The sequence below is a fragment of the Delphinapterus leucas genome, chromosome 7 (assembly GCF_059928025.1).
Source record: "Delphinapterus leucas isolate spDelLeu-1000000601 "Yukka" chromosome 7, BTC_Dleu_Yukka2, whole genome shotgun sequence".
Classification (NCBI taxonomy): domain Eukaryota; kingdom Metazoa; phylum Chordata; class Mammalia; order Artiodactyla; family Monodontidae; genus Delphinapterus; species Delphinapterus leucas.
Genome location: NC_143135.1, coordinates 69125888 through 69140100, shown reverse-complemented (window position 1 = coordinate 69140100; position 14213 = coordinate 69125888). Strand labels below are relative to the sequence as shown.

The 14213-nt window shown below is 53.0% G+C and overlaps 1 protein-coding gene across 1 annotated transcript in view; it reads left to right on the top strand.

Annotated features, from left to right (window-relative positions):
* LOC111167955 (uncharacterized) overlaps positions 1 to 12510 on the top strand; it is an 87585-nt gene extending 75075 nt beyond the window's left edge. Inside the window, exon 5 of the mRNA XM_089915873.1 lies at positions 981 to 12510. Coding sequence (XP_089771999.1) covers positions 981 to 1028 — 48 coding nt within the window. The 3' untranslated portion in view covers positions 1029 to 12510. The remainder of the gene's footprint in view (positions 1 to 980) is intronic.
* The last annotated feature ends 1703 nt before the right edge of the window (positions 12511 to 14213 follow it).

Below are 14213 nucleotides of genomic sequence, written 5' to 3'. Positions count from 1 at the left end.
GCTGTAATTTAGCTTAGGGATGAATTTTTCATTTTAAAAATGCCATCAACAACTGGTGCTTGTGATATGTTGGTTGTTAATGAAGCTCATGCCTAAGAGAACATGAGGACGGTGCTCCGCGTCTGGGAGAGAAGGGCTGTGAGCCCGCTTCCGGCCACAGGAGTGTAAGGAAGGCAGGGGAGTTCTGGCGGACTTGTGGCTCTGCATGCCCGAAGCGTTCCCCAGCATGTAGGCAGAGCCCTGGGGTGCGTGTGGGTCCTGTTTACCCAAAGGTTTGGGGGAAATAACATTTAAAGAATATTAAAACAAATATGGTTGGTTGTTGGAGGAGAATTCAACATAGCTTCGTGGTTACAAGCAGGGCTCTGGAACCAGACTGGGTGCGTTTGAATCTGTCCCACCACTTATTTGCTTCGTGGTCCTGGGCAAGTTACATAACCTCTCAAAACCCCATTTCTCACCTCTAAGATGGGAGCCTGGGACGCAGTGAGAGCCACGGCAGGCTCTTATCACAGTGCCACGCCCGTTACGAGTAAACAGCAGGGGATAATGTTATATATGATCGCTTGACATTTAAAATAAGACACAATTAAAATTTTATTCTTGCAGTGGCTTTGCCCCAGACTTGGCCTCCAGGAATGAATGTCCCCTCTCCATATTTGAGATGGAAAAGTTAGAGAAGCACTGCCTGAAAAAAAAAAATCCAAAACAGTGCATACAATTGGCTGGTGTGCATGTCTTCATGAATTTCCCCCCAACCTCGCCTTTGTCTTGAGCTGCCACAGAGTTGAGCTGTCAATAACAAAGGGATAAATTAGTGACTCTTGCTTTTAGTACCTGCTGTCTTAAAGTACCTAATTGAATAGCACATGAAATCGAGAGAACCTGCAGGTTTGGATAAAGAATTGCTGTTTAAGGAATGACCACACCTAGAAGAGCTTGTAAATTTTCTCGTTCATTACTTCCTTTCATTCTCATAGGAGCCTATTATTCATCAAGGTAGAAAGACTGTCAGGGTGTTTCGGTGACTTCTCCTGGGAATGGGATTGAAACACTTACCAGCCCTTCCTGCCTTGAGGTCTTCTCCATCCAGTGTTTTTCGAAGGCAAGTCACTTTCCATGGGATTAAACTGACATTTTTTTCTAATGAAATGAAACAAAGTAGAAAATTTCCGAGTGTGTTGCACATAATAAGCTTACATACCACGGCATAAAACTTTGGTTTTAGTTTGTGCTGTTAATTGTATTTCTTTCTGTGCATCTTAACCGTTTCAAAGCGCTGTTTTGTACCTTCTTACGGGAATTTCACTTAACTTCGTTTCTGTTTAGTCATCTCCTGTGTCCTTTCCGTGGTTGAGTTTGCTTCAGGTCAACTAGTGAAAACAAATTACTGTGCTTGAAGTTGCTGATCGCTGTGAATTTAACTCTAACTTGTCTGGGTTACATAATGAGATCCATCAAAGGCTTTTTTGCCCACCCGTCTTCAGTGGGAGGAACTGATGGTTGAGCCGCACCTGCAGAGCTTGGTGGAATTGCAAGGCAGGTCCCGGAAAGCCAATATTCCCCCAAGGCTGGGAGAGCCTCTTCACTGCTGGTTCTTGGAAGAAGCGTGCGGGGACTAGTCTGCCCTCACATGACCTTCTTTGTTCTCTGAGACCAGCAGGAGAGGCCTGGGAAATGTGACAGTAGCTTGAACAGAAAAGGGAGGGAATTGGCTTAGTGGAATGAACAGAATTGAGGCTCCTGCAGAGTTTTCCACTCCTGAGCTCTGTGTGTGTTGGGGGTCAGGGAGGCGCACGTGGAGGGAGTGGGGCTCCTTGGACAGGCCACTGAAGCCTGAACAGCGGCAGCGCTTCAGATGCCAGGTCCTGGGCCAGGCGCTTTTCTTTTGCAATCTCATGTAGCCCTCACCTTGTGTCATAGTGGCCTGACAAAATCCTGTCCTGGTTAAGTCTAACATCCCCTGACTCCATCCCCTGACTCCATCCCCTGTACCTGCACCTGCACGTTGGTGCCAGCCCCCAACCGCCTTGCTCTAAGATCTGAGGCCTCTGACTGCAGGCTGGTGGTCACCCGTCGTGCTCTGATGCATCCATCCCGCTTGCCCGCTGTTTCACGGCTTCTCTCTCTTCAGACTCCAGCATCTCCTCCCTCTTCCTGCCTCCCAAGCTGACGACCTTCTTCCCATTTCACCGAGAACCAGCAATAGCCCTGCGAGAACTTGCACAGACTCCCACCGTCACCTTGGGCCCATCCGGGGCCAGCCCAGCTGGTGCTCCAGCTCCCCTGGGCGGCTCGCCAGCACTTCTTTTTCCTTCCTTCTCCTGATCCACCTTCCCCTGTGACACAAGCATTCTATAAGTGCCTTAAAAAACAAACAAGTAGAGCAAAACTCTTGTCCTTAAACCCTTCTGCTTCTGACCCTATTTTCATAGTGACGACAAGGATGATGTCGCTGATGGATGATGATACTTACATGGTAAATACGACGGGCCAGGCATCATTCTCATATACCAATTCCTTAAGGGATTATTCTCCCCATTTTTCAGATGAGAAATGTGAGGCACGGAAAGATTAAGGAACTTGCCCGAGGTCGCAGGGCTGATAAACGGCAGGACTGGGATCGCAGTGCAGACACTCAGCCCCCGGGTCCTGCCTTGAGAAGCGTTGGCGGCTCGTGGTCTCCGTTCTCTAGCCTGCTCCCTCCCTCCCTGCGACCCCCTCAGATCTGGGCCCTCTCCCCACCTCGCCACCCCACCAAAACTCTCCCCTCAGGTCACCGATTACCTATACGTGACCAAGCCTGATGAGCGGCTCCTTCTTCCTGCAACACTTTCTGCACTTGCCTTCCAAGACACCTTACGCTTCCAGTTTTCTTCCTTTCGTACCTTTTTAGTCTCTTACTCGTTGCTCTTCAACTCTGCAAGTCCTAAACCTCAGAGCGCACTGGCCCTTCTCTGTCTGCGCTCGCTCCCCAGCCCGGCGGCTTGCAGTGCTGACAGCTGCCACGCTCCTGTCTCCAGCCCAGCTCTCTCCCCAAGCACAGCCTCATGCATCCAGCTGCCTGCTCAGTGTCTCCACTGGGGACAGCTAATCGCGTCTCAGACTTGACGCATCCCATTGTCCCCACACCCCTACGTGGCGCCTCCATTCCTGCACTTCCTTGGGCCATAGAGCCTTTCATCATTTTATGTTTTCACACTCCAGTTCCAATCTGCTGGTGAATCTTGTTGGCTGTCCCCTCAAAGTACCCGACCACTTCTCCCCCACATCTGCCCCTCCCTAGGACCGAGCCACCACGTACCTCCTGAATAATTCACTCATGTCCTCACCGAGCTCCTGGCCTCAGCCCTTGCCCGCTGCAGTCAGTCGTCCAGCAGTGCTTTTCCTTAGCACAAGCAGAGCCCTCCGGTGGCCCCCGTCTCGCACAGGTCACTTCCTCACCTCCTTTGAGCCTCTGGTCCGGTGTCACTTTCTCATGAAGCCTTCCTTGGTTGATTTCTCTAATTTTGCAGCCTCTGTTCCCCCAACCTTCATTTTCTCCAGAACACGTAGCATAATCTGACACATAGTCTGTCCATTTGTTGGTTGTCTGTGTCCCACATTCCCTGTCAACTACCCAGCATGTCTCCCGACGTATAGTTGATGCTCTAAAAATATTTAAATGCTGGGTAGTTTTACCCCTGTTTTACAGGCAGAGTAATTGAAGGTCTAAGGGCCACAGACCCCAGAAGTGCCAGGATGGGGATTAACACCCAGACGTGAGCTTAATTGCTCTGTCTGCTCTTTTTCTTGTGAAAAAGGACAATAATAGGTAAGATAGAGAGTTACCATGAGGAGGAAGTGAATACTGCACAGGAAAGCACTTTGCAGGAATGTTACTTATCCGATTTATTGAGAACCCTAGCTCTTTGTGTCTGTGTTTTTCAGCAGCCCACCCCAAAGTTCTTTTGTGTTCTCGGGTTTTTATTTGGGAGTAGCTGACACTGCCACCGAATTACATAGTTTCTTCTTCCTTCACCCTCGGTGAGAGAAGTATGTACACGTGTTTGTGCCTGTCAGCTTCCGTCTGTGGCTCTGACCCTCCCCACAGGCCGGCCGGTCGGGAGCTCCCCGACCTCTGAGGCCGGTCGGCAGCGGGGCGCTGGGGCCAGCGTGCGTGGCTGTCACTGCTCATGTCTGTGTTCCCGGGAAGGCGCTTTTGTTATCAGCTGGTGCCTAGCGGGTGTCGGGAGCCGCATCCCGCTCAGTTCTCCTGGCAGCCTGCCCAGCCCCTGTCCCCGTCTCTGCGGCACAGAAGTGAGGTGATCACGGCCCATTACGGCTAAACCCCAGGGACGTACAGTGAAGTGAGCACACTCCGTGAGCCACAGAGCTGCTGTTCTCGGCGCGCAGTTTAGGTTTCCCTGAACTCAGGGCAGCTTCCCTGGGCTCACGGCGTAGAGCATGGAGTGGTGCAGCCCTCCTGATGCTTCATGTTTATAATGACGCAGCCAAGAGAAGAGCTGGTGGAGATCTGCCCCACATACGCCCTCCTTACGTGTTGTTTATTCATTTGTGTTCCTGATTTTGCAGTAGGAGAAAAACGCAGCCATTTTCTCAGTGAGCATCTTACACCGCCTTTTCTGGAGACAGGAGAGCTGCAGGGCTTTGAAAAGGTGGACAGCGTGGAGGATGGGCGGGCAGTCTCTGGCCTCCATCCCTGGGAGCGGCCCTCCAGGCGGGCCGCCACCTGGGCCGGGTGTCTGTCCTCGCATTGACTGTGTGGGGAGGAGCGGGTGCAGCCGACACAGTCTGCAGCCACTTAACGGGCGCCCCTGCAACAGCCTGGGACATCCTGGGGGCTTTCTTTCTGAGCAGCCTGGCCCACCATGAGAGTTCAAGCAACCTGCAGTGCGTCTTTAAGCCCAGGACAGCTTCTGGGGGTCGGAGCAAGTAAGGAACAGGCTTTATCCGCTGCCAAGTGAGACAAGCACCTGGAGGGCCTGTGCTTCTGCTCACATGCCCTCCCTTCCCGTGTCCTCAGCCTCCAGAGTTGACGGGCAGGAACCCGCCGTGGACTCTTGACCCTGTGTCCCGTGACTCCATGGGATGGCCTGGCTACCTGGAGGCAGCTGGGTTGGATGGGAGGCAGACAGAGCTGGGTCTGAATCCCAGATGCACTCCGACTTACTACCTGGGCCCTTCCCTTCTCTGAGCCTCAGTTCCCTTGTCTGAAAATGGGATAAAAGCCGCAGTGCGGTTTGCGTGTTTGTAGAGGGCTTTAGTGCGGTAGCCCGACAGGTAGCGAGCCTTCGGGATGTGATAGCTACTGTTCCTAATTGTGGGCTGACCTGGAGGCACTGTCACTGTGGGGTCATGCAGAGAGGATGGGTGCACTTCGGAATTAGGTCTGAGTTCAGATCCTCAGTCCATTCATTCACTCAATATTTAATGAGTGATTGTTATGGATTTTATACTAGGGTTGAGACTCTGCTGGTTTCCTAATGGTCTTTGATCTTGGGCAAGTCACCATACTTTTCTTTTTTCATAAATTTATTTATTTTATTTATTTATTTTTGGCTGTGTCGGGTCTTCGTTGCTGCGTGCGGGCTTTCTCTAGTTGCGGCGAGCGGGGGCTACTCTTTGTCGCGGTGCGCGGCCTTCTCACTGCGATACCTTCTCTTGTTGCGGCGCACGGGCTCTAGGCATGTGGGCTTCAGTAGCTGTGGCATGCGGGCTCAGTAGTTGTGGCTCAAGGGCTCTAGAGCGCAGGCTCAGTAGTTGTGGTGCACGAGCTTCATTGCTCCGTGGCATGTGGAATCTTTCTGGAGCAGGGATCAAACCTGTGTCGCCTGCATTGGCAGGCGGATTCTTAACCACTGCACCACCAGGGAGGTCCCCATACTTTTCTGGATCTCATCTTCTTCACGTAAAATGGGAGTGAGAGTGCCAATCTTGTGTTGAGAATGAAATGAGCATTTCTAAGTGGTAGCTAGCTGGTTTATTATCTTCTGCTATAACCTTTTCTCCTCTCCTGTGGGATTTTCTGCTGTAGCTCTGTGCTTAGTACACGAGATGACTGCTTGTCCTCCAGCTTTGGTGTTCGATCCAGAGATGCTTGCTGAGCACCTGTTGCGGGAGAGGCGTCCCGCCAGCCCAGGGCAGTATTATTACTAGCAAGACACATTTGCGCCCAGAGGAGTGGTTAGTCCAATGGGGGCATCAGGGGCCCAGCCAGTTAGGCGGCGGCCACTGGTCGGTGCAGCAATAAGGGCATAAACCGAGTGCCGAGACGGCGCTGAGGAGGGAGTGCTGAAGGCCAGGCACAGGGGTGACCAAGGACGAGCGTCTATACCAGGAGGATGCTGGTGCATGGGGGAGGGCATACGGCAGAGCTCCTGCACGGGCACGGGCATGGGATGTGAGCGTGTGGGGTGGGCACTCAGGCGTGTTGGTAGCCGTGGGTCATGTGAGGTATGATGAGGCTGGAGAGATCCATTAGGGCGGGGCTGTCAGGGCCCCGGAGTCCTCACCGTTGTGAGTTGAGGCTGTGATGTGGGAAGCTTATCGGGGGGCTGAACCTGGTGCTTATTGCATGGGGCACGCACAGCACTGCCCGGTTAAAGTGCCATGTGAGCCACTCATGGAATTTGAAGTTTTTGAGTAGCCCACATTAAGACAGTGGAAAACAAAAACAAAAACAAAAAAAAAACCCAGGTGAAATTAATTTAATAATACATTTTATCGAACCCAGTATATCCAAAATGTTATCATTTCTTGTAATTAGTATGGAAGATTTTAATGAGACAGTTTATATTCTTTCTTTTGGTACGGAGTCTTCAAACTCTGGTGTGTATTTCACACTACAGCTCAGTTTGGACCACAGCCACATTTCCAGTGCTAGTAGCCACATGTGACGAGTGGCTGCCATACTGGGCAGTGCAGCATTAGCCTGTCTGGGATACGGGAGCCGGGGGTGGTCGCTGTGATTCTGAACCTTCCCTCAATTGCCCTAGGCAACCTCCTTCTCCCATCAAGCCTCTGGGAAAACCTGCCCAGCAGCAGACTGGTAACCGGTGGTTTTCAGCAGGGAAGAGCGAGAAACTGGGGGGTTCCATCACCCAGGGGTTATATGGTTCAAAGCCAAAAAAAGGGCAGCATTCCCTGGTACCTCCCTCCGTACATGTATCTGCACTGGAAAACCCTCCCTGGAGAGGGAGTTACTCTGTACCATTTACTGAGCATCTGGTTTGGCCTGTTAATCAATACCTCAGATAATACTTCAGTCTTTCTCCCCCAATGACTCTACAAAGCAGGTTTTCGTATCCCATTTTACAGAGGAGGAAAGTCAGGACATGAGAGATTAAGTACATTGCCCAGGGTTGTATAACTAGACATGGCAGAGCTGAGGCTCAAACCTGGTTTCAAACCCACGTTCTTACTTCTGCTCCTGGCTGTTTCCCTAATAGGTTCTAAGGCTGTCATGTACATTATGATTTCTAAGTAGGAAGAAATATACATAAGGATTTTAATAAGCGTGTGTGTGCACAGTATATGTATATATATGTATATAGAAAAAAGACTGGAAGGCTCAGCCAAAAAATCATAAAATGATCCTGTCTGAAAGGATGTGTTTCCCCTTCCTCTCTGCCCCCCCGCCCACCTGCCCACGCACCCTGGGGACCGGTTGGAACATTCCAGTGCTGACCAGTTGCCATGGGCTTGTTGGTGGGGGAGGGGCACTGGTGGAACTCAAGTGTTTGTGAAGTTTCCGATCCCTTGGTTAGGGGAGCCAGAGGCAGGGGGTGGCCAGGTGGCAGTCGTGGTCGGGTTGTGAAGGTGGAACTCAGCTAGTGGCTTCTCTGTCCTGCCTGGGCTGCTTGCTGGGAAAGAGCCAGACTGCACCTTACAAGCTTCATCTCTGATTTCCTCTCTGCAAGGGGCTGGTGAGCAATGACGTGGCCCCAAAGTGGGTAAAGGGCCGGGAAAGTACGTGGGGAAGGCACTGGAGGATGCTGACTCTTCAGGCTTCGGGGTCAGGCTGATGTGTGTTTGACTTTTGACTCTGACACCCCTAATTCTGTGACAGTGGCAAGGCTTTGGACTCCTCACTTGCAAAACTGGAGTAATCATTTTAGCCGGGGCTCCTTCACTGGAAGGTACAGAGACCCACTGGAGCCAGCTCAAGTTCAAAGAGATGTCTATCCTAAGAGTCAGAAACAGGTCAGCATAACTCAACTCAGGAGCCTGTATAGAGCTGGGCCTTGCCGGGGCTGTGCTGGAAAGGTAAGAGCAGAGTCCCCAGTGTCCCGCTCTCAGAGCGCTCCCCTCGCCTCCCGTCTCCTCTCCCCAGCTTGGCTTCCTCTGTTGTCTTCCACACGTGGCATTGGATGGCTTCCCCGGTGCCCCCATCTGCAGGATTTTCCAGCTTGTGTGCCTTCATGTTTCTTGGTTTAGATGTCTGAGATAGAGGCTGTTTGGCCCACTCCACTGAAGTTCCTCTGGTCAGTTCTCCAAGCCGCCGGATCCAATGGCCGCTGCTTTAGTTTCACTTTGTCTCGGCGGCGTTTGGAAGCCGTGCTCTCTTCTTGACTCTTGGTCCCTGGGTCCACACTTCTTTTCTCTCTTCACTTGCGTCTTCTCACAGGCTCCTTTGCTTGCCCTTCCCCTCCTGTTCTCTGACTGTCACATGCTCAGGGCTCAGGCCTGGCCCTCGTCTCCATCTACCTTGTCCTTGGTGAGCTCACCTCATCCATGGCTGATGACTTCCAAATATAGATCTTCAGCTCAGACTGAGCTCTTGACTCATGTCCTCAACTGCCTCCTTGATATTTCCATGGTGATGTCTAATAGGCATCCTCACACATGGATAGATGTGAACAGAGCACTTAATGTCCTTTCTCAAATCCATCGCCCCTTCCTGCCATTCTCCCTTCACCTCATAAGGCCGGATCACCATGCAGCCAGGTGCCCAAGCTCCAGACCTTAGGTCCACCCGTTATTCTCTTTCCCTCACGTGCCATGTCTCATCTGCCATTAGGTACCCCCCAAATAAAAGCCCACTCCATCCTCCTGTCCATCACCACGGGCTCTCCCTGCCCTGCTCTAAGGGCCTCCCTTTTCATTCCCCTGTACCCCAGTCTCCACAGACCGGTCAGAGGAGCTTTTTGAAACTTGCACCTCCGCGTGTGAAGCCCTTCAGTGCCTCATGCTGCTTTCGGAGTGAAACCCGACTCCTCACGGTGGCCTGCCAGCCTAAGGATGGCCTGGCCTCTGCGCCCTCTGCACTTCCCCTCCTGTCACCCTTCTGGTTCCTTCCGCTCCCCCTCTGCCTGCGGCTCTTCCCCAGCCTGTGTCCTGCTGGGCCCTTTTCCCTCGCCTCAGCTGTCATCTCAGAGGTGTTTTCCCTCCCTCCTCACCACTCTCTCTTCAGCCCCAGGGAGAATGCGGGGCTGCGGTTTGAGGCCCACAGCACAGGTGAGTGAGATCAGGGAGGCCACCCACTGGAGCCTGACCAAGACCCCAGACTTCAGGCTGGCGTGTTTGTCCTTTAAATCCTGACCAGACCGGCACTGTCCCAAGTGACGAGGCCTTTTTTTAAGCCTTGGAGAACTTCTGAATGCATCTCACAGGTGTCAAGAGCTGGTTGCCACGGGGGCTGCTGCCTATGCTTGTCCACCACACCTCTGCGGGAGGATGCAGCCAGCAGCCGAAGGAGCGGGGCTGGGGCCCTTGTTAACTCTGGGCCTCTGAGGCTACCTGCCTGCGGCCAGTCCTCTGCGGGTGTGTGTGTGTGTGTGTGTGTGTGTGTGTGTGTGTGTGTGTGTGCCCTGTGAAGGGTCCTGTGGGAGAGTCCAGCGATGGGTCCTGTGAGGGGCCCTGTGGGGGGCTGGGTGATGGGCCACAGTGGGGTCCTCCTCTTTTCACAGGCCATTAGGTCCATAGGGAAATGGCTACAAATCAGGGTGCTGCCAATGGCCTGTCTCTTTTTAGACAATCTCGTGAAGCTGTGTCAGGGAGAGCAGACCATGGCTCGGCTCATAGCTTTGGACAAGGGATGCCATCCACTGCTCTGTTAGACACTCTTTACAGACCAGCTGACTGTGCGCAAGACGTTTTTCCTCTTGCCCCTTGGTGTCCTCATCTCTGAGCGGGGGTAACGAGCCTGCCCGTCTCCCCGCAGGCTGTCTGTTGGGTGGGCTTCAGGAGCGTCAGCTAACGTGGATCCGGTGCCTTCTCTGTGCCAGGTGCCGTGTTACCCGGATTCTTGTCTCCTCCTCACCACGGTCCTGCGGGCGGGGCACTGCCATTATGCCACCTCCCCGGGGGGCGGCTGAGGCTGGTGAGCTCAGTGAGCTCTGACCAGGGCCCCAGAGTGGCAAGCGGTGGGGAGGGAGGAAGCGGCTGCGTCCGGCTGGCCGGCCCCGTCCTGCCAGGTGTGGGCGGGCCAAGCACCATGTGGAGTGTTTTCTTTTCAAATCCTCAGTCACTCCTTCCGAGAGAGAAATTGTCCTCATTGTTCACATGATGACATTGAGGCCTCCTGAAGCCCAAAGCCATTCAGCCCGGAAGTTGTATGTCCTTAGTTTGAACCCAGGCCTGCCTGCAAGTTCTCTGAAAGATTTGAAAAGGAGAATTTGTAAAGCCGGGGGTTCCTACACCTGTCAGGTCTTAAGGAAGTTAAGAGTGGCTATTTTCAAAAGCCTGATGGAAGGCGTAAATTTGCCTAAATGGGGCTCTCCAGAACGTTAACATTTGCTTTTGGCTGGCATCATGTCATTCCAGGGCAATAATTTCAGCCCTCTTGCACCAGGAGAAACTGCACCTGATTATGGAGAATAGGAAAAAATTTCCGGGGTCCAATCGGGGACGAGAGGAGTGGTGAGATTAGGATCCCTCTACCGACAGGGAGATTCACACGAGACTCTCCCCGCCTCGGAACCCACATTCCACGTCCTGCCTGCCACTTGACACGTTCACTTAGGTGTAAATGTCATCTTCCTCATCAGGGTGGTGACAGGCCACCCACTGTCCTGGGGCAAAACTGGGTATACAGTATCATGATACAAAAGTCTCTCTGTTAGAGGAATATTGGTGTGCACTGCTCGTCTGCCTCAGAGGGTGCCTCTCTACCAGCCCCCCAGGATGTTTTATGAAGGACATTTGTCTTTTTCATTTCCCTGCCCAGTAGCCAACCCCCCCCCCCCCACTCCTTCACTGTGTTTAGAAACACTCCCCCTGTTTATAGAGGTTGGAAGGCTAGGCTGCGGGTATATTGGGTCTCAGCTTGGCTGGTCACATGCACCTGGTGACACAGAGAAGCCAGGGCCCTGGAGAATTCGTCCTGAAGGCAGTGACAGCAGCTCTGTCTGGTTTCCAGGGGCAGTAGTGGTGGCCTCAGTGCCCCCTGCTTCAGCGGCAGTGTCCAGGTGATGATACAGCCTGAGGCCTCCTCCAGGCTCGTGGTGTGAGTGGGGCTCAGGTGATGGCTGCACAGCTCCTTGCCCTGCTTATTTCCTGAGCCAGGTCCTCTTTTCTGGGGATCCTATGAGGTGCCAAAGGCCTCTGTGTAAACTCCATCTCAACTTGAATCAGCCAAAGTCTGTTTCTGTTGCGTAAAGCTCAGAATCGGACTCGTATGGAGCTGTTGCTCTATAGTTACCCACGGCCTTTGATTCATCCCCCAGGCCCCTGACAGCACCGCTTCACCGCCTGAGCACCTCCACGGGGCACAGAATTTACGAGATCCTAGGTTGAGTGGGTGGCTGGACCGAAGGCTCAGCTGGTCTCTCTTTATCGTCTGTCTGACCCAGCTCTCGACTCTGCTTGCAACCTAGGGTGCACCCCTAGACCATGGGCTCTGTGAGCACAGCCCCGCGTGTTCCACCTCTTCCTCCACGCCTCGAGCAGGGCCTGGCACATAGGAGGTGCTCAGGAAGGTTTGGGTGGATGGGTAAAGGATCAAATGGAGATCAGAAAAGTCGGTGCCTCCGGGCTCTCTTCGGCCCCAGTGAGGCTGCCGCAGCCTGCAATCAGGCCCTGGGCTCGGGCAGGAAGGGAGCCACGGTCCTGGGATCTACAGGCTGCCGGCGTTTCAGCGCTGGAGGTTAGCTGGGGAGACGGTGGGATTTAGAACAGTGAAGTAAATAGGTGGAGCCTTGGAAGGGAGAAGGGTGCCCCCCTTTCCGCTGAGTGGAGGCGGCATAGTTAGTGCTTCCCAGTCCCTTTGTGTCATGAAAGCAGTCTTGTTCATCTGGTGCCCAGCACCTGGCCAGCTGCCCCTGGAGCTGAGAGGCCCTGTCTCAGTGTGCCGGTCACCTGTGCACAGCACACCTGCAGAAGCGCCGACGGTGATAGAGCCCCAGGAGCATCCTGCTTAGCTCCACCACCCACCACTCAGAAGGGCTACAAGACCTCTTCCGCCCTTAATCCTTGGGCTGCTAAGTTGCAGATACTCTTCCTGGTTTAGCGTTTGCCTTTGACTTTGCGATTCCTTTTCCTTTCAGTCCGTTCATTCTTGATCATGGTTCTCTCTACAGGAGATTCTGCACCCTGACCAGAGGAGCGTGACCCTTCCTTCAAATCCCTCTCCGGACGCACCCTCCTAGCATCCCCTAGGAAAGATGCGGCAGCTCAAGGGGAAGCCCAAGAAGGAGACGTCCAAGGATAAGAAGGAGCGAAAGCAGGCCATGCAGGAGGCCCGGCAGCAGATCACCACGGTGGTACTGCCCACGCTGGCTGTGGTCGTGCTGCTGATCGTGGTGTTCGTGTACGTGGCCACGCGCCCTGCCATCACCGAGTGAGGGACCTCCCCCCCAGAGCGGAGGCGCGGGAGGGGAGAGCAGAAGAAGAATGGCTTTCATCTGCAGAGATTTTCCTGATGCTGAGCTCTGAGCCAGAGGACCCTGTCTTCTCTGGTCTGTGACTTGATTAAAGTTTCTCCACTTTTCTTGGGAGGGAATAGGGAACGCTTTATCAGTGAATGTGCCACACACCTTATGGTCCACTTCATGTGCCTTTCAGACTTCAAAGCCGTGTGTGTGTGTTTGTGTGTGTGTGTGTGTGTGTGTGTGTGTTTCTCGCCTACAATCGATATGTAGCTCCACCTGGTGAGAGGAGGAATCTCTGGGTCATGGATCAGTTGGAATCAGTGCTCACCCCATCCCCTTTGCTTTGAACATGACTCTTTGCTACACGTGTTCATGATTTCCAAAGGGACTGTATTTCTTCTCTGTGCTTCATGTGATTTGAAATATGTTGACTCAAAAGTGAAATATTTATTTTTTGAATAAAGGAGATAATAGCCTTAAACTGGATGTTTATCTTGTTTTGCCAGGAGGTGGCCTTGCTCTCCCGGGAGCACAGGAAGGTGCTCTCCGTGCGGGTCCCCTGGCTGGGAAGTATGTCCCTCTCACCTCCAGTCCTCTGGGCTTTCTCCGTCTCCCCCTTCACTCCCTGCTGTGAATCACTTCCGGTAAAATTGTGTTTTTTGACTGGCTCATTTTAAGATTGAGAGACTCTTGAGAGGGCCAGAAAGGATGCATAAATTGGACTGTTTCAGCAAAAATAAGAGTTCTAATTGGAATGGGACCACAACTGCTTTTGACACCAGTTAGCAAACAGCAGCAACACAGACGTGGTCCTGGAGGTAAAGGTCAGGCTTGGTTCAGTTCCTGCAGAAAGGGTACAAATTGTCAACAGTCCAGCTGAGTTTGGGATGCAAATTGGCTGTGCTGGAAGGGTTGCTTCATTGTATTTTAGGGCATCGTTAGCCGTCCTGGTGGCTGGTGGAGTGGGCCCCTTTTGGAAGTCAGATTCATGGTTACTGCTCTGAGGGTGTCTGCTCCTCTGTCATTGCTGATTAGGGGGAGCTCTGTGGGGAGACAAGTGCTTGTCTAATCTCGGTGGCTGCATGACTCGCTCACTGATTGCACAGGCGTGTTCTGGGGGCGTGGAGCGTCTTGGAGTGAGTCTCTAAGAAGACGAAGCGGCTGCTGCAAGGAAGGGCTCCAGCTGAAGCTCGGATGCTGGGCTGGGCAGGGCCGACGGAGCTCTGCGGGCCTCCGAGGGAGACCGCGTGCTGCCCCACGCTCACTCCAGTGCCTGTGGCCCTGGAAAGAGATTCGCTGAAACATTTATCAGATGCAGAGGCTGCTAGCATCAAGTTCCTCTTAGGTTTCCGTTTTCCTCCCCCTTATTTGGTTCTCTGAGGAGCCTTAGTGCTTGCTGGT